The 19,910-nt window shown below is 46.4% G+C and overlaps 1 protein-coding gene across 1 annotated transcript in view; it reads left to right on the top strand.

The window, feature by feature from the left end:
* LOC137433066 (ankyrin-3) overlaps positions 1 to 19,910 on the top strand; it is a 482,046-nt gene that overhangs the window by 241,457 nt on the left and 220,679 nt on the right. Inside the window, exon 9 of the mRNA XM_078784014.1 lies at positions 13,799 to 13,897. Within this exon, the coding sequence (XP_078640140.1) occupies positions 13,799 to 13,897 (99 nt within the window). The remainder of the gene's footprint in view (positions 1 to 13,798; positions 13,898 to 19,910) is intronic.

Below are 19,910 nucleotides of genomic sequence, written 5' to 3'. Positions count from 1 at the left end.
CTTTTCCCAAGGCGAATGGGATTCGCTCCAGCAGTCGATGGAACGAAATCCGGTCGAAGCCCGAATCTCGCTCTCCTGTCGATATCCGAAGCGTGTACAGTGGGCAAGGGTGCTCTTCCCGCCAAACTGTACAACGGCATCCTCCAGAGGCGCACCTTCACCGCTCCCTCAGCAAACCGCAACGTAATTGGAGACGAAGCGGTCGCACCCACTCATCCCCGACAGACGGTAGGATGTTGGGGGTGAAGATGACACGAAGCAAACGTTCACAGGTGTCCGACGCACGGAGTTCAAGATGGCAGATGGCTCTGGCTTGAGCCGATGCGACGAGGCAAGGATTCGTCGGAATGTCAGCGCCCCAAATCTGTCTACGCAGATTTCTCCACTCCAGCGAATATTCTTATCGCCGGATGTTCCTTCCAGGAACTCAAAATCCCCTCGCGGCTTTCGGTAGACCTGGCTCGTTACGGAGCGCTGACGTCACGCGTCCTCTCCCACTTGGTTCGCCCTCCTTCCTCTTCCTCATTGTCTTCTCCTTCAGTTTCTTGTTTCACTTACAGTTATCCTTTTTAACTTTTGATAACCGTTCGTGAATAATAAACCTTGTGAAACTAATAATAATACATAATATCAGAAACATGTCCAGTGGGTGAAAACCACCCCAGCGGAAGTGACGAATCCATAACAAAAGTAACGGGCAAACAACACCAGACGAAGAAAACACCAGGCCTTACAAATATAAACCAAATTCCACCTTGGAGACAGAGATTGGAGACACAAAGAGAGCAACTGCAGAAGCAAGTAGGACAAATACAACAGTTCAGGAAAGGAAACAGACACCCAAAACTAAAATAGAGAATACAACGAATAAACACCACCCCCCACCCCCACACACACAAAATCAAAGACAAATACCTCGAGTGCTTGGGTGCTGAAAACAAACTCAAAATAGAAATGAAGAAGGAAACAACAGGAGAAAACAAAACCACATGTTTGAAAGATTCTGGAAAGGAATTTTAGAAGATTGAAAAGAACATAACAAGGAAGCAAAGTGGATCCCAAACTTGGAAAAGAAGAAGCAACAACTCGAGGAAATTCCCCCATTGATTAATGATGAAGAGAAACGCAAAAAAACAACTTCAAAAAATGCCAAACTTCAAAAGCCCAGGCTGAGATGGAATTCCAAATTTCTGGCAAAAACAACTTGATGCTCTTCACATTCATTATGCCAAGAACTTTAACGAACTGATCCAAGAGGAAAAGGCAGTGGATGAGTGGCTCATAGAAGGGATGGAATACTGCTCATAGTATACTCATAGCTCATATACTCATATGAGCTCATATACTCATAGCTCATAGTATAATACTCTGCAGCTCAATGGAATACTGCTCTCCCCTCTGGGTTGGTGCTCCTGCCTCACACCTAGCTCGTCTTCACGCTGTTGAAACCAAAGCATTCAGAATCATTGGAATCTCCCGTGATGAAGCTAACTCCAAGGGCCTCTCACTCACTCACCGCAGGCAGGTTGGTGGTCTTTCCGTTTTCTACCGACTCCTCTCTGGCCTTGCCCCCCCAGCTCTCTCTGGGCTCTGTCCCCCAAATATTCCTACAGGTCACACAAGATCTGCCTGCAACCCTCTTATGGTTAAACTGCCAAAATCAAGACTCTCTGCTCACCTTCACTCCTTCATCCTCTTTTCTCCCGCCTCTGGAACAAACTCCCTCACTCTCTGCAATCCCACTCCACCCTCCAGGTCTTTAAAACAGCTGTTCACCACCATCTCTTATCTTCCCCCATCCAAAACCTTGCTCTTTTCTATCCCCACTAATTTCACCCCAATTCCACTTTTTTGAAATACCAACTTCTGTCCTGGAAGTCCTTGGTGTCCTTGTGTTTTTTACTTCTTCCACCCCCCCACCCCCCCTTCCAACGCCTCCTCCCCCCAAGCCCTCTCCCTCCCACACATCTCCCTGCTCTTAAATGTTGTGTGCTCTCAAGTGTTTGTGTGCTTCCCCTTCTCTTGTCTTCCGCTCCCTCTTTTTATATATTTTGTTTGTCTGGTTGATTTGTTTGTGAAGTAAACGTCAGCTCTTTCACGAGCCTCGATTCAGTATACAAAAAAAGAAAAAGAAAAAAGGGAACACCTTTCTCATACCAAATATCGGAGGTAACCCAACTTCCCCACAAATACTGACCGATAACATGTCTTCCAACCACAACCAAACTGCTGATAGGAATCATCACCGAAATGATGTACCATCATCTTACACAGCAAGGAGGTTTAGAGGCAGAACAAAAGGGATGTAAGAGAGGTGTTATAGAACAATTGATCAGCTATTACTGAACAAGGCCAAACTTGAAAATTGCAAAATGTAAAGAACTAAATTATCCACCGTCTGGATAGACTATAAGAAAGCTTTTGACAGTGTCCCACATTCGTGGATGATAAAATGCTTGTAAATATACAAAATCAATCCCCAAATAATCAAATTGATTGAGAAAGCAATGGAGCTTTGGAATATCACATTGATATTATTACAGCACTCAGAAGAGAATATTGAAATACCAGATGTAAAAATACGGCGTGGAATCTTCCAGGAAGACAGTCTTTCCCCTCTTCTGATTTGTCTGGCTCTGGACCCATTAAGTAACCTCATCAATGAACAAGGACAGGGCATGGATACACCCTAACAACCAATAGAAGAACATCCAAAGAAATAGGAAAGGTGACACATCTACTATACATGGATAATATGAAGCTCTTCGCATCAAATGACAAAAAATTGACAAAACAACTAAAACTAGTAAAACGGTTTTCCAAGGACATTCAAATGGAATTGGGCCTAGATAAGTGTGTTAAGTGCACATTTATATAGGGTAAACCAACAAAAACAGACAACATAAAATTCACCTTGAAACAACAACACAGCAGTTAGAAAACGAAGCATCATACAAATACCTCGGAGTAGAAGAGGGCCACCAAATTTGTCTTAAAAAATACGCAAAACAATCTCCAAAGAATAACTACGTAGAACGATGCTGATCCAAAAAACATACCTCTCCCCAGGAAACAAAATCAAAGCCATAAACCAGCTTGCAGTACCAGTGTTCCAATATAGCTGCGGAATAATAAACTGGGCCCAATCATAAATCAGCAAGTTAGACATCAAAACAAGAATAGTCCTTACCATCCACAAAATGTTTTACAAAAACCAGTGCATCCTGAGAATGTACCTGCTGAGACGAGAGGGAGTGAGCGGCTTGATGGAATTCAACCAGGTGCACAAAGCGACGATTGTAGAACTAGCTGAGTATGTGAAATTCTCAACAGACCATCGGATGCAATTTGGCACAACAATGTATGCAAAGTGATCATTGGCATATCTGTAAAAATGTAAACATCCCAGAACCAGAAAACTCATGGAAACACGAACCAAGGGCAATCATTGAAAATGATGACGTCATGCTCACGTACGACCTGATGATTCCATCGAGCGTGAATATAGAAAACAAAGCATTGCGTCCGGACATTGTACCCAGGAACAAAAAGGAAAAGACAGCATTAATAATTGAGATATCAGTACCCAGCAATTTTGGCCTAAACAACGCAGAAATCAAGAAAATGACCAAATACCAGAACCTCAAAAGTGAGGTCAAGAGATCTTGGAAGGTGAAGAGCATCAAAATTGTACCAGCGATAATTGGAGCAACAGAAATGATGAAGACGAACCTCACTGAAATTTTAGAAACCATCCCCAGGAATATTTCCACAAATGATCTACAACTGGAGGCAATCCGGGGTTTGGTGAAGATCCTGAAAAGACCCCTGGGAACAAAACTCTGAAAATGTTGAACAGTTTGGTCCATGAACCATGATCCCTTCCTGAAGAGGATGTGGAGACTTTGGGTCCTGGGAGGACTGGACTCCGTTCCACCTGAAACCCGCAAATGGAGATAACTAACAACACACACAAACACACACACACATGGACCCTCGTGTAAGGCGGGCCTGAGATTTTGCGGACCCGAGTGGAAGTGTGGCGTGAGATATGGCAGACCCGAGTATGAGGGGGGCCTGAGATCTGGCGGACCCAAGTGGGAAAGGGGCCTGAGATTTGGCAGACACAAGTGGGAGGGGGGCTGGCGGACCCAAGTAGGAGGGGGGCCTGAGATTTGGCGGACCCGAGTGGAAGTGTGGCTTCAGATTTGGTGGACCCGAGTGGGAGGGGGAGCCTGAGATTTGGCGGACCCGAGTCGGAGGGGGGGGGGGGGTTTAGATTTGATGGACCCAAGTGGGAGGGAGGCCTGAGATTTGGTGGACACAAGTAGGAGGGGGGCTGACGGACCTGAGTGGGAGGAGGGCCTGAGATTTGGCAGACCCGAGTGGAAGTGTGGCTTGAGATTGGACGGACCTGAGTGGTTGGAGGGCCTGAGATTTGGTGGACCCAGGTAAGAGGGGAGGGGGGTGGGGGGCTGCGATTTGGCGGACTGAGTGGAATGTGGGCCTGAGAAAGATGAGGACCGGTAGCGGTAACGCACACATGCTCGCGCACACACACACACACACACACACACACACACACACACACACACACACACACACACACACACACACACACACACACACACACACGGTTGCTGATTTGCCGGTGCACATGAACCATTATGGTTTCTACACATGTTTGGCTTTGGCTTTGGTTTTGGTTTTGCTTTGGCATGTTTTCTTTTGTTTTGTTTTGTGTGACATCATATGCTGTGTATTGTATGCACACATTATTTTTCGGCCTATGCATTATATACACATACATATTTTGCACATGTTCTGTTGTACAGTGCATTCAGAAAGTATTCAGACCCCGTCACTTTTTTCACATTTTGTTATGTTGCAGCCTCATGCTGAAATCGTTTAAATTCATTTTTTCCCTCATCAATCTACACTCAATACCCCATAATGACAAAGAGAAAGCAGGATTTTAGAAAGTTTTGCAAATTTATTAAAAATAAAAAACTGAAATATCACATTGACAAAAGTATTGTTATGTCGGTAGAGTAAAGGAATATCTAGAGCCAGGTAGATCTGAATAGGTAACATGCTTCAACTGTTGCGATAGGGAATGTACCTTGTAATAGGTTCTGTGTAGTCCGGTTTGTCGGGTTAAGATGTATACCTGTGAACATACCAGGATGTGCGAGTGTTAGATAGTGTAGGGATAAAGATAAACCCCTGTGTGTTAAACCTGGTAATCAAACCTTTGTCCCTTATGGCAATGCACTCATTTAGACACTTAGACAGGCCCTGTAGTACAACATTAAATAATTCCCTTCCCTGACAAGGACTTCGGAAGAAAACATGCAAGAGGCCAGTTCAGGGCACCGCCGCATGGGCCGCAGCCAGCTACACCTCCGGCAGGCCTCGAGTAGCACGAGTTATGACCACGCTACAGGCCTGTGATTCGGTGGAGGGCACTGATTGGGTAGCACGCCAAGGCTGACGTCACCACTGCAAGGTTATATAGGGGCGCGCTGAACGACATTTTCCCTCTTGCGACTCTTCCGTCTGGCACATCGAGTCTCTCTTGCTCTTGCAGCTCGAACCCTCTTGCAGCACGTCCCTCCCTGGCTGTCTTGTGCTCTCTGCGTTTTTCCTCTTGGTCTTGAGAGGTCCTGGTGGTCTCGGCTCGCCATCTGCGTGGTGCTTGGAGCGGTGCTTTTAGTGCTTTGGGGCCTCGTGTGCGATCGATGCTTTTGGAGTTTGGAGCGAGGGACCTCGTGGTGTGCGATCGATTGGAGCTTGGAGCGAGGCCTGGTGGTGCGCGAGCGGGGCCGAACGGAGCCGTGTTTGGACGGCAGACAATACAAGACGACAGATAAGATAAGGCCGCACCCACAGAACATTTTACAGTACACGACGTTTCTTTTTATTAATTCATCTTCCCTTGTTCGTTTCCGAAGTCGGTGGTGGGATCCCAATTTAGGAATTAGATTTATCATCGCGTTTCCCTATCCCGACCTTTGATTAAATAAACCCTTGTATTATTTTCCATTCCCCACAAATCTGGTTCTGTTTGAGTTCGTTCGCCTTCCACAGGTATGCACTTTTACCGCAGCTTCCACTTTCCTTCTTCTTCCCGCGCTGCATAAGTAGAATCCGTATTGATCGTCACCTCCGTTAAAGCTATTCTGGTCCATCCGCGAGCCCTGGTGTTAACCGAAGGGTCCGCACGACAACTGGTGTCAGGAGTGGGATTTGAACCCCGTAGTAAAATTTGGTGTGAAGGAGTGTGGAGAATTTGGAAACAAATTTTTTTTAGTCAGAGGCGATAAATTGGAATAGTCGATTGGGCTTACGAGACGCTGACGGCGCGTCATTAAATTTAATTTTATTCCTGTTGTAAGAGCCGTGCGGGAAAGCGACCTCCTTTATGGATGGAGGAAGTGGGCAATATGGAGGAAGGAAGCATTGTGAGTGAGTCGGATGTAGTTGGGGTAGAGAGTAGTGTTGAAACTTCCCCCACCGTAGAGACGGCCTCCATAGACAGCCAGGCCTTAATGCAATTTATGGCACGATGGGAAAATAAAATTGATGCCCAAAGGAATGAAATGAAGGCTCAGGGTGAGCGGTTGGAGGGAAAAATGGAGGGAATGAGTAATGAGATGGGAGAAATGAACAATAAAATGGAGGCTCAGGGTGAGCGGTTGGAGGGAAAAATGGAGTCCCAGGGGAATTAATTTAGGGAAGGAATGAAGGGAATGAGTGATCGATTGGAGGGACACATTGAACGAATGGGAATTAAAATTGATGAATGTACGAGCGAATTGAAACGGGGGACTGCAAATTTACAGGTAGATGGGGAATGTGTACAGGTAGCCATGGAATGCCAACAGGTGAGCATGGAGTGCCCACAGGTGAATGGGGAAGGAAATTTGGAATGTTTGGAAGTAAATGGAGGATGTTTCCCACCTGCTGGCCTGGAGGTTTGTCGGGACCGGGTGGATGTCACAACACCCCAACCGGGGGATGGATTTGAATCCTTGCAGCACCAGTGCGGTGGTGCAGAGCAAGAGGGGGTAACATTAGTGGGGGTCCGGGTGATGGAGCCGGACCGGGTATTTATTGGGGAAAGCCTGTCAGGGCCGCAAATTATGGGGGATGAGGATGATTTGATCCAGCGGCTGGGGACCTGGGACAGTCCCATGGAGGTGGAGGTTGACTGGGCCTAAAGGAGTTTGGGGAATGAGGTGAGCCGGTCCGAGGAGGAGGTTGGAATGACCGAGGGGGCCCTCACTGTACACTGCAATTTGACAACAGAGGCTCCGAAATTGCAGAACCAGTTGGGGGAGTGTGTTGGCTCCGGGCTGGATTTGGACATTGGAGAGTCGGGAGGTCGAGCCTCGGAAAATTTGGTCCCCGTAGTGAATTTAGAGCAGCTGCAGGAAGGGGCAGAACAACCCGAGGGAGTTGTTACCTGCAGCTGCGGTTTGGCAGTGGAAATGAAAATTTCCAAAAAGGAAATTTAAAATTAAATTAAAATGGGGAATTGATTTGGAGCACCCTTGGTTGGAGTTTGTCCCCGGGCTGCGGGATTTGGACATGGAGAGGTCATTGGTGATGGCCTCGGGCAAAATTTGCCCCTTTCAAAATTTGGGTATGCCACCCAGCTGGGGGGCTGTGCTGGCGAGATTTGGGCGTGGGGTCCAGCCATGGGTGTCATGGTACGACCTGGGCCCCACGGGGGGGTCTGGTGGAGTGTGGCGTCCCTTGTCCGTCTGGGCACCGTCCGAGCGGGTGGCTCGGGCCGACAGGGTCACTGGACCCTGGTGAGGGTTAAGACCTCCAGGGGGTCCAGGGTGGTTTCTCAAGCCTGGGATGGCAAATATTGAGGACCACTAGGTGGAGGTGTTGTGGGTCGCGTTTTGGTGGTGGCACCGCGGACGGCCAACTTGGGCCTGATGTAGTGACCACCCGGGCATGCGGCCTGACACCCTCTCCCTGAGACTCTGGGACAGCCAGCATGTGGTGACCTGCCATGCTGTGCTGGGCTATGGACGCAGGTCGAACCGCATGGACAGGGATGGAGATAGCGTGCCGGACAACCATTGGGGCATCTGTGGAACGTGATGGTATGAGAGTGACCTTCCACAGATGTTCTGCTATGATTTATGGACTCTCGGTTTGGGAAGAGAGCCATGGGGTTGTTGAATAGGGAATTTGTAACGTGCCGAGAATATGGGCCATGCTCGGCTGGCATGTGTATGGCAAAGCATCTTTCTTTGGTGAGTTTCCTAAAATGTGAAAAATGTTTGGCATGGGTAATCTCGGGGTTATATGCAAATTTAAGGGTGAATTTTGAAATGGCATGGTGGTCACTGCACAGTGACACCATTATTGATCCAGGTGTGCAGACCAAAGTGTTGGAGGCTGTGATAAAATTGATAGGGCAGCAGGACACAGCTTTCAACTGGTTGCGGGGGCGACTGCGCCAATATTTGGGACGTGGGATCATGGGGATGGAGTTGGGGCTCTGGGGGTCAACGTGGTGCTGTGCGTCTCCGAGGTGTGTGGACCATGTCTTCTGGGTGGATCTCCTGGTGGAGCATGGCTGTTGACTGGACCTTGGTGTGGTCAAGTGTGGGTGGGCACTGGGGGCTGCATGTGGTCGGACTGGGGGATGATGTGGAGGTGCAGGGGAGGTGTCTGTAGGGGTGCCACCCACTGCGACCGTGCCCCCCAGGGCTGAGGTTGTGCGTGCGGTAATGTGTGTTGGCAGCAGGTGCTCACCACATTGGCCAGCTGGGGCTGGTGCAGCTGTGTTCCTCGCAGGGGGGCCCGAAGGATGGATGGTGGGTCTCACCCTTATGGACACTCATGGCCATGTTGGCATTTTGACTGCTCACCTTGTCCCGATGACCCTTGCATGGTAGAGGTGCGGAGCTGTCGTAGCCACATGTAGTTGTGTAGTGATAATCACCGTTGGATGCTGACCCACATACCTGCCAGAATAGTGGGGAGAAAAGTGAAATTTGATGACAATTTGATAGGCCCAGTGATAAATCTTGGGATTGTGAAGGGTGGATGGCACTTTGGGTCTGACCAACCTTCAACTACCTGCACTTGAGGCGAGTGTTTTGAAGTGTACTGTCCCAGGCTTCAGGACTTGCTATAGAAATTTTGGGGACATATAATTTGGAGTTGGGGGCGGGTGTGAGTGATGACACGGTCGGTGAGGGGGATGGAATGTGGGCCACACAGTCATGTGGGTGGCGTGTGTTTATGTGTGGAGGTTTGGTGTTTTCATGTGGTCGTGAGAGTGGAGATAATGGAGAGTGAGTAATGATTATTGAGCTTTGAAATGTGGTTTTGAAAATGTGATTTAAATGTGAATTGGGATTTCACAAAGGGCAGGCCATGGCAAATCTTTTGTAACATCTTCTCATGGAATTGTGTTGGAAAATGGAATGGCAGCGGGGGAGAAAGTGTGTTTTGGGATCTTGTGGGTGGGGAAGGTGTGTGTGTCCGCAGGTACAGATCAGGCTCTTAGGAGCGATGCCTGCGGCCCCCCTCTGCGGCAATTACCCCTGGCAGCCAGTGGTATCTGGAAATTGGAGCTCGTCGGTGGAGGGTCTGGTTTGGCGCCCTGGGGTAAAGGAGACCCCCGGCGACCCGTGGAGCTGCGCGGCAGCAGGAGGCAATGGAGCCTGGTGTGTGGAGACCCTCACCGGCGGGGTAACAGCGGATCGGGCTGTTGGGCTGTCACGGGGCCAAGAGGTAAAGGGGGGGGGGGGGCAATGAACTTGTAAGTCGGTTGACTTGTTTTGGGACTGCGGGCACCACAGCCTGAAGTGCCCCCACCATCTTGTTGTGCGGTGCCTCCCCGCTGCCTCGTTGAGAGAAATGCACACATGAATGTGACACCAATGCCATGGTCCTGCAGGGGGGTATATTGAATAAGTGCTTGGTTATGATTTTGTGTGATGATTTTTGTAATGAGTATGCGTGGATAAGGGGTTTGTGTTGCATGAATGAGGGCGAAATCTACCGAGCCATGTCACTCACCTGTAACACCTGGACAGGACCCGCGGAAATTTAGGGGTGCATTGGGATGGCCCCGCAGGTAAGGTTGTGTCTTGTGGCATCCACCGGGGGATGCAGTCTGTAGACTGGGGTATGTACAGATGTTTAGTGGAGTTTCTGATTTTATGTGAGTTTGTTAAGTTTTGTGGTTAAGTTCGATTTTGAGTGTTGTTTGTTTCCTCCCTCCGCAGGAGCAACGAATATTTGAAATGTACATACTTGCATGATTGTTAAGGGGATTAGCATGTTAAGGAGTATATGTAGGAAGTCCGACTCACTTCCCACAGCCCTCCTGATTTATTTCATAGGCTAAGTATGTGTGAGACAGTAAGTGTTAAGACGGAATGGTAGCGCCTGCAGTGAACCTGGCAGGAGCTACGGTTCCAGGGGGAGGGCTGTGTTATGTCGGTAGGGTAAAGGAATATCGAGAGCCAAATAGATCTGAATAGGTAACATGCTTCGACTGTCACGATAGGGAATCTACCTTGTAATAAGTTCTGTGTAGTCCGGTTTGTCGGGTTTAGATGTATACCTGTGAACATACCAGGATGTGCGAGTGTTAGATAGTGTAGGGATTAAAGATAAACCCCTGTGTGTTAAACCTGGAAATCAAACCTTTGTCCCTTATGGCAATGCACTCATTTAGCCACTTCGACAGGCCCTGTAGTACAACATTAAATAATTCCCTTCCCTGACAAGGACTTCGGAAGAAAACAGGCAAGAGGCCAGTTCAGGGCACCGCCGCATGGGCCGCAGCCAGCTACACCTCCGGCAGGCCTCGAGTAGCACGAGCTATGACCACGCTACAGGCCTGTGATTCGGTGGAGGGCACTGATTGGGTGGCGCACCAAGGCTGACGTCACTGCCGCAAGGTTATATAGGGGCGCGGCAAACGACATTAACCCTCTTGCGACTCTTGCGTCTGGCACATCGAGTCGCTTGCTCTTGCAGCTCGAACCCTCTTGCAGCACGTCCCTCCCTGGCTGTCTTGTGCTCTCTGCGTTTTTCTTCTTGGTCTTGAGAGGTCCTGGTGGTCTTGGCTCGCCATCTGCGTGGTGCTTGGAGCGGTGCTTTTGGTGCTTTGGGGCCTCGTGTGCGATCGGTGCTTTTGGAGTTTGGAGCGAGGGACCTCGTGGTGTGCGACCGATTGGAGCTTGGAGCGAGGCCTGGTGGCGCACGAGCGGGGCCGAACGGAGCCGTGTTTGGACGGCTGACAATACAAGACGACAGACAAGATAAGGCCGAACACACAGAACATTTTACAGTACACGACGTTTCTTTTTATTAATCATCTTCCCTTGTTCGTTTCTGAAGTTGGTGTGTTTGATTCCAATTTAGGAATTATATCTATCATCGCGTTTCCCTGTCCCGACCTTTGATTAAATAAACCCTTGTATTATTTTCCATTCCCCACAAATCTGGTTCTGTTTGAGTTCGTTCGCCTTCCACAGGTACGTGCTTTTACCGCAGCTTCCACTTTCCTTTTTCTTCCCACGCTACATAAGTAGATTCCGTATTGATCGTCACCTCCGTTAAAGCCGTTCTGGTCCATCCGTGAGCCCTGGTGTTAACCGAAGGGTCCGCACGACAGTATTCATACCCTTTGCTATGACACTTGAAATTTAGCTTAGGTGCCTCCCATTTCTCTTGATCATCTTTGAGATGTTTCTACACCTTCATTGGAGTCCACCTATGGTAAATTCAATTGATTGGACATGATTTGCAAAGGCACACACCAGTCTATATAAGGTCTCACAGCGGACAATGCATATCAGAGCAAAAACCAAGCCATGAGGTCGAAGGAACTGCCTGCAGAGGTCAGAGACAGGATTGTGTCGAGGCACAGATCTGGGGAAGCCTACAAAAAAAAATTCTGCTGCATTGAAGGTTCCCAAGAGCACAGTGGCCTCCATCATTCTTAAATGGAAGAAGTTTGGAACAACCAGGACTCTTCCTAGAGCTGGCCGCCCGGCCAAACTGAGCAATCGGGGGAGAAGGGCCTTGGTAAGAGAGGTGACCAAGAACCCGATGGTCACTCTGGTTGATCTCCAGAGATCCTGTGTGGAGATGGGAGAAACTTCCAGAAGGACAACCATCACTGCAACACTCCACTGATCTGGGCTTTATGGCAGAGTGGCCCGACGGAAGCCTCTCCTCAGTGAAAGACACATGAAAGCCCACAGAATCTTGTTTTTCACAGTCTGAGAGTCCTTTAGGTGCTTTTTTGCAAACTCCAAGCTGGCTTTCATGTGTCTTTCAATGCAGCAGAGATTTTTTTGTCGGCTTCCCCAGATCTGTGCCTCGACACAATCCTGTCTCTGAGCTCTGCAGGCAGTTCCTTCGACCTCATGGCTTGGTTTTTGCTCTGATATGCATCGTCAGCTGTGAGACCTTATATAGACAGGTGTGTGCCTTTCCAAATCACGTCCAATCAATTGAATTTACCACAGGTAGACTCCAATCAAGGTGTAGAAACATGTCAAAGATGATCAAGAGAAATGGGAGGCACCTGAGCTAAATTTCAAGTGTCATCGCAAAGGGTCTGAATACTTATGTAAATGTGATATTTCAGTTTTTTATTTTTAATAAATTTGCAAAACTTTCTAAAATCCTGTTTTCTCTTCGTCATTGTGGCGTATTGTGTAGATTGATGAGGGAAAAAATGAATTTAAACGATTTCAGCATAAGGCTGCAACATAACAAAATGTGAAAAAAGTGAAGGGGTCTGAATACTTTCTTAATGCACTGTATATATATATATACAGGTTATGTGTGACATGCTGTAAGTTGTATGTTGTGTGCCCGCATCTTGTGTGCATGACCGTATTGCACATATTTTGCATACACACACCCATGTACTCAAACATGCACACACCACCCAAAAATACACACACACACACACACACACACACACACACACACACACACACACACACACACACACACACACACACACACACACACCATAATTTTATTGCTTCTTTCTTTAAGCTAGGAACCAGTGTCATATGAAAAATGATTTGAAAAGAAACTAAATGCCTGTTTGAATATGCCTGTTCACATCCTTTTCAGATCTTACCCATAATCTTTTGTACCTCCATTAACCCACCCCAAAGTCTTCATTTCCAGGTTACAGTTTTGTGTTTTCCCCTGTCCATCCTCCCCAATTGCTTCCCTATTTTGTTCTGTTGCTGTTTCATCTTTTCAATATATGCTGATCAGTTATGGACGGTAATTTACAATTTTTATTTCACCTGGACCATAGTTCAGGTGAAGTCTTCGCATCGCGCGGTGTCCGTCAGTCAGGCCCACCTAGGTATGTAAGCACTCGTATCTTCTCCGAAACTACCCGCATGATTTCGATGAAACTTCACCACGACCTTTATCATCTGTGTTGCCAAAATAAATATTCCTGTTTTCATCAAACTTTGTAAAACTTCTGAGCACAAAGGCCTCCTGGTGCATTGCAAGTCCCATTGAACGTTGCATATTAATTCTAGTCAATTTAAAGGTTCTGTGATCGCTAGTTTTGTCTTCTTCTCAAAAAGGTATTCACCGGATGTAGATGTAACTTGGAGGAATCATCTCTGCATGAAGCTTTCGCAAGTTTGTTCAAACCATTTACGTATGTTGCGGGTCACTTTGGCTGATATTTCCTGGTTAGTTTGAGCTTTCCTTTTGCCTTGGACTCGGGCCTTAGTTTCCATGCCTCTCTCTCCTCCAGGACGGATTGACCCCGCTGCATTGTGCTGCTCGCAGTGGACATGACAAAGTGATTGAAATGCTGTTAGACAGGGATGCCCCCATCCTTGCCAAAACAAAGGTGATTGGCATAACCATATCCATTCATTTCACTTCATCACAATCCTACACATTCACACAAGATATTATTTGATGTCAATTTTATTGAACAAAACCTGAATGATTTGAGAATGCTGAAATTAATTTTTTTGGACTTCTTTATCATATATCAGCAGTGGTACCGAAAGTTGTCCGGTGCTGGTCCCATCCTGTTGCATTTTCAGAAAATCAAATTTTATATATTTCTGTTTTTTTTGTGGCGGCCTAAAACAATTCCCAACATTCACTAAGGAATGGGGTCAGGGATCATTTAATATTGCCTTTCACAGAGCTACAAAGGCTGAGGCACAATAGTTTTTTTTTTTTTTAATCTAACTTTTTTCATAATTTTTACCTCCACCACCAAAGGTAGATGGAGGTTATGTTTTCACCCCTGTCTGTCTGTTTGTTACTTGCCGGAAAAGATTCCAGCAAGTATGTTGATCTGTTGGTTTGTCTGTCTGTTCCGTCTGTTTGTCTGTTTGCGGTACTACGTCTACACCGTTGCACGTCTACACCGTTCCACGATTATAATCGCCAAACTTTACACACGTATTTGTCCTGCCCTGGAATAGACTGTGCCCAATTGATGACGTCATCAGTCACGTGGTTCAGCCGCCATCTTGGAAAAACCGAAGAAGAACTTTGCACCTCCATATCTCCGAAAGTGCAGAACAGAAAAAATTGAAACATGGCTCATTGTAAAGAACTCTCCATGGGGAATAAAATATGTTAATGAGGATGTCATAGGTCACGTGGTTCGGCCGACATCTTGGAAAAACCGAAAAACTTTGCACCTCCATATCTCCGAAAGTGCAGAACAGAAAAAATTGAAACATGGCTCATTGTAAAGAACTCTCCATGGGGAATAAAATATGTTAATGAGGATGTCATAGGTCACGTGGTTCGGCCGACATCTGGGAAAAACCGAAAAACTTTGCACCTCCATATCTCCGAAAGTGCTGAATATAAAAAATTGAGACATGGCTCATTGTAAAGAACTCTCCATGGCGAATAAAATATGTTTGTGATGATGTCATAGGTGCCTCCATTATGACGTCATAATTCGACAAATACAAAACTTCACCCGATTAAGATGAAATTTCTTGAGCATCATCAAGGAATAAATTAGTTTAGAAAACAAATAATGATGACGTCATCAGTCACGTTGTTCGGCCGCCATATTTGTCCAAAATGGCCGACAAAAAAGTACATTCCGGCAAGTCCTCGGTGTCTGATTTTTCATGTCTGTTTGTCTGTTCGCAGTACTACGTCCACACCATTGCATGTAGAATCGCCATACTTTACACACATATGTGAGTTGCCCTGGAATAGACTGTGCCCAATTTTTATCTCTCTCCGCCCAATGCCTCCATTATGACGTCATAATTTGATAATTCGACAAATACAAAACTTCATCCAATCAAGATGCAATTTCTTGAGCGACATGACGGCATAAACTGGTGGAGAAAAAAAATAATGATGACGTCATCGGTCACATGGTTCGGCCGCCATCTTGGAAAAACTGAAAAATTTTGCACCTCTATATCTCCGAAAGTGCTGAATAGAAAAAATTGAGACAGGGCTCATTGTAAAGAACTCTCCATGGGGAATAAATTATGTTAATTATGATGCCATCCGTCACGTGGTTCGGCCGCCATCTTGGAAAAAAATTTGCACCTCTATATCTCCGAAAGTGCTGAATAGAAAAAATTGAGACATGGCTCATTGTAAAGAACTCTCCATGGGGAATAAAATAGGTTAATGATGATGTCATCGGTCACGTGGTTTGGCCGCCATCTTGGAAAAACCAAAAAACTTTGCACCTCTATATCTCCAAAAGTGCTGAATAGAAAAAATTGAAACATGGCTCATTGTAAAGGACTCTCCATGGGGAATAAAATATGTCAATGATGATGTCATCGGTCACGTGGTTCGGCCGCCATCTTGGAAAAACCGAAAAATTTTGCACCTCCATATCTCCGAAATGGCTGAATAGAAAAAATTAAGACATGGCTCATTGTAAAGAACTCTCCATGCGGAATAAAATATTTTAATGATGATGTCATAGGTGCCTCCAATATGACGTCATAATTCAACAAACAACAACAACATGCATTTTAAGGCCATTTTCCCTGCTAGAGCGGGGGTTAGCCTTGCGGTCCCCGTGACAATCTTCTCCATCTTGCCCTATTTTCTGCATCTCTCCTTGTTAACCCCCTTGCCCACATTTCTTCTTCCACCATCTTTAGCCAAGTCTTTCTCGGTCTTCCCCGTCCTCTACTTCCTTCTACATTCATTTCCATCACTCTTCTCAACCAGTCACTTTCATCCTTCCTCAACACATGACCAAACCATCTCAACCTGTTCCTCTTCACAGCATCAATCACAGGCTCCATTCCCATCATCTTTCGCAATTCATCATTTGTCTTCCTTTCTCTCAACGATACTCCACACATCCATCGAACCATTCACATTTCCACCCTTTCCAACCTTCGTTGCTGCTCTACGTTCATTACCCATGTCTCGCTCCCATAAATCATAACACTTCTCAAACATGCAGCATACACCTTTCCCTTCAGCTTCAACGACACTCCCCTCCTCATCAGCATGCCACTCAGTTCCCGAAACTTCTTCCATGCACATCTCACTCTAGCAACCGTTGCCGAGTCTGACCCACCTTCTCCATTCAGCATGTCTCCGAGGCAGCAAAATGTTTTCACACCTTCTAGCTTCACCCCGTCTCCAAGATCCAACTCAACATTTCCTCCATCTGCAGCTCCCTCTGTGCACACCTTACATTTGAATGTAGCTGCCACACTGGTTAATGACCCTCTCAGACCACTACCTTTTTGATGAACCCACTCAGCGCACATTGTACATTGAATGTAGTTCACTCCGACACCCTTCCTGCACACAGCACAGGGCCACTTCCCAGTTCTTTCCACCTCACCACATGCTTTACCACTTGCCATCACCTTCGTCTTTCCGATATTCACCTTCAGACCTTTTGCCTCCATACATTCCTTCCACTTGTTCATCTTTTCCTTCAGTCCATCCATACTTTCCACAATCAACACCAGATCATCTGCATACAACAACTCCCATGGTAAACCCTCCTTTACGTTCTGAGCCAGCACCTCCATCACAGCTACAAATAGTGGTGGACTTAGTACCGACCCCTGATGCACTCCCATCTTCACCTCAAACTCACCACTGTTCCCGTCCTTCATCCTTACAGCTGTGCGCGCTCTTTTGTACATTGCCATCACTACTCTGATCAACCATTCCTCCACTCCTAACTTCCTCAATGCCCATGTCAATACTTTGTGTGGAACCCTATCGAATGCTTTCTCCAGATCAACAAACCCAAGAAACAACTTCTTCCTCTTCTCCATGTACTTCTCCTGCAACTGCCTCACAATAAAAAGCGCGTCTGTCGTTCCTCTTCCTGGCATAAATCCAAACTGCATTTCGTCGATCGTCACTTTCTTCCTTATCCTCCTCTCCAACACCCTTTCCAATACCTTCATTCCATGCTCGAATAACTTTATCGCTCGGTACGAACTACACTCCAGAGGGTCACCTTTCCCCTTGTATAGAGGGACGAGGGTACTCAGTTCCCAATACACTGGAATGTGGCCTTCTTTCACCACCAGATTACAGATCTCTGTCATTCTCTTCACACCCCAACTTCCTGCTGCCTTCAACATATCTCCCACAACTCCCGTTGGCCCTCCCACTTTTCTAATCTTCATTGCTTTTATCGCTTCCTCAACTTCCTTCTCAGTTATCTTCTCTGCCTGTCCTAAAACTGGGTTACTCTCTATGTTGCCATCCCATTCATTCTCTGTATTCAACAGCATTTCCATATATCTTTTCCATCTTCCTTTAATTCCATCTGGGTCCACAACGATTTGTCCCACTTCATCGTTCAAGCAACTCACCCCTATCACATCACGCCTCTCTTTCGCTATCTGCTTTGCAATCCTGAATACCGCTCTCTGACCCTCTTCCGAATCCAAGCGTTCTCCGATCATTTTCCTACATGCCTCCTGTGCCTTTGCTACCTCTTTCTTTGCAGCCTTCTTGGCTGCCTTATAACTTTCATGCTCTGCTTTTTCTGCTCCCGTACCCTTTGCCTTCTGCCACGCCTTGAACTTCTTGCTCTTCTCGGCAATCCTCTTTCCAACGTCATCATCCCACCACCATTTTTCCGAGTGCCTCGGTGGTCCTTTTGCCCATCCACATACCTCACCAACGACTCCCAACAGACTAGCTTTCATTGACATCCAACAACTTTCAAGCTCAACCACATCATCCTCTACCCTACTCAGCCTCTCTTTTAATGCCTCCCTTACTGTCACCTCTTTCAACCTCCACACCTTCATTCTCGGTTGGTACTTCACCCGCCGAGCTCTCCTCGCACCTCGCACAGTTCGCACCCTTATGTCGCAGACAACCAAGTGGTGCTGTGAAACAGCCTCCTCCCCCTGGATCACCTTTGTGTCCCGGAGGTGCCCCCTATCTCGCCTACGCACCATCCGGTAGTCAACGGTTGTCGTTGACCCACCTGACGTGTATGTAACAAGCTTATTATCCTCTTTCTGGAACTGAGTATTCCACACAACAAATCAGCTCCAATATGACGTCATAATTCGACAAGTACAAAACTTCATCGATCAAGATGAAATTTCTTGAGCATCATCAAGGAATAAATTAGTTTAGAAAACAAATAATGATGACGTCATCGGTCACGTGGTTCGGCCGCCATTTTTGTCCAAAATGGATGATAAGAAAGTACATTCCGGCAAGTCCTCGGTCTCTGAACGATTTTTCATCTGTCTGTTTGTCTGTACGCAGCACTACGTCTGCACCGATGCACGTATAATCCAAAGTAGTTACTACACCGATGCACGCCAAACTTTACACACATATTGGTCTTGCCCTGTAATAGACTGTGCCCAATTTTTTACTCTCTCGGCCCAATGCCTGCATTATGACGTCATAATTCGATAATTCGACAAGTACAAAACTTCATCCAATCAAGATGCAATTTCTTGAGCGCCATGTCGGCATAAACTGGTGGAGAAAAAATAATAATGATGACGTCATCGGTCACGTCGTTCGGCCGCCATCTTGGAAAAAACGGAAAAACTTTGCACCTCTATATCTCCGAAAGTGCTGTATAGAAAAAATTGAGACATGGCTCATTGTAAAGAACTCTCCATGCGGAATAAGATATGTTAATTATGATGTCGTAGGTGCCTCCATTATGATGTCATAATTCGAAAAGTAAAAACTTCATCCGATCAGATGAAATTTCTTGAGAAACATCAAGGAATAAATTAGTTTAGAAAACAAATAATGATGACGTCATCGGTCACGTGGTTCGGCCGCCATATTTGTCCAAAATGGCCGATAAAAAAGTACATTCCGGCAGGTCCTCGGTCTCTGACCGATTTTCATTTGTCTGTCTGTCTGTCTGTGAACAACATATCTCAAAATGTTGTGGACGGATTCGGACGAAATTTGGAAGAGATGTCGCGTATGTGACAAGGACAAAATGATTAGATTTTGGTGAAGCTCCGGATTCGGATCCGGATACTAGAATTTTTTAAAGTGGTTCTTCAGCATTGGGAGATCGGGCCAAAAGCGATACATAACAGGATATCTCAAAAAGTTGTAAATGGATTTGGATGAAACTTCGTGGACCGGTTGGGTGTCTGACAAGGACGAATTGCTTCACTTGTGGTGAAGATTTGAATCTGGATCTGGATCAGAGGATTTTTAAAGTGATTCTTCAACATTGGGATAAAAAGCCAAAAACGATATATAGCAGGATATCTCAAAAAGTTGTGGATGGATTTGGATGAAACTTGGTGAACCGGTTGGGTGTCTGACAAGGACGAATTGCTTCACTTTTGGTGAAGATTTGAATCTGGATCTGGGTCAGAGGATTTTAAAAGTGATTCTTCAACATTGGGAGAAAAAGC

The sequence above is a fragment of the Myxine glutinosa genome, chromosome 8, assembly GCF_964187855.1.
Source record: "Myxine glutinosa chromosome 8, kmMyxGlut1.1, whole genome shotgun sequence".
Classification (NCBI taxonomy): domain Eukaryota; kingdom Metazoa; phylum Chordata; class Myxini; order Myxiniformes; family Myxinidae; genus Myxine; species Myxine glutinosa.
Note: the sequence above shows the minus strand (reverse complement) of the source record. Positions and strands in the feature narration are given on the sequence as shown.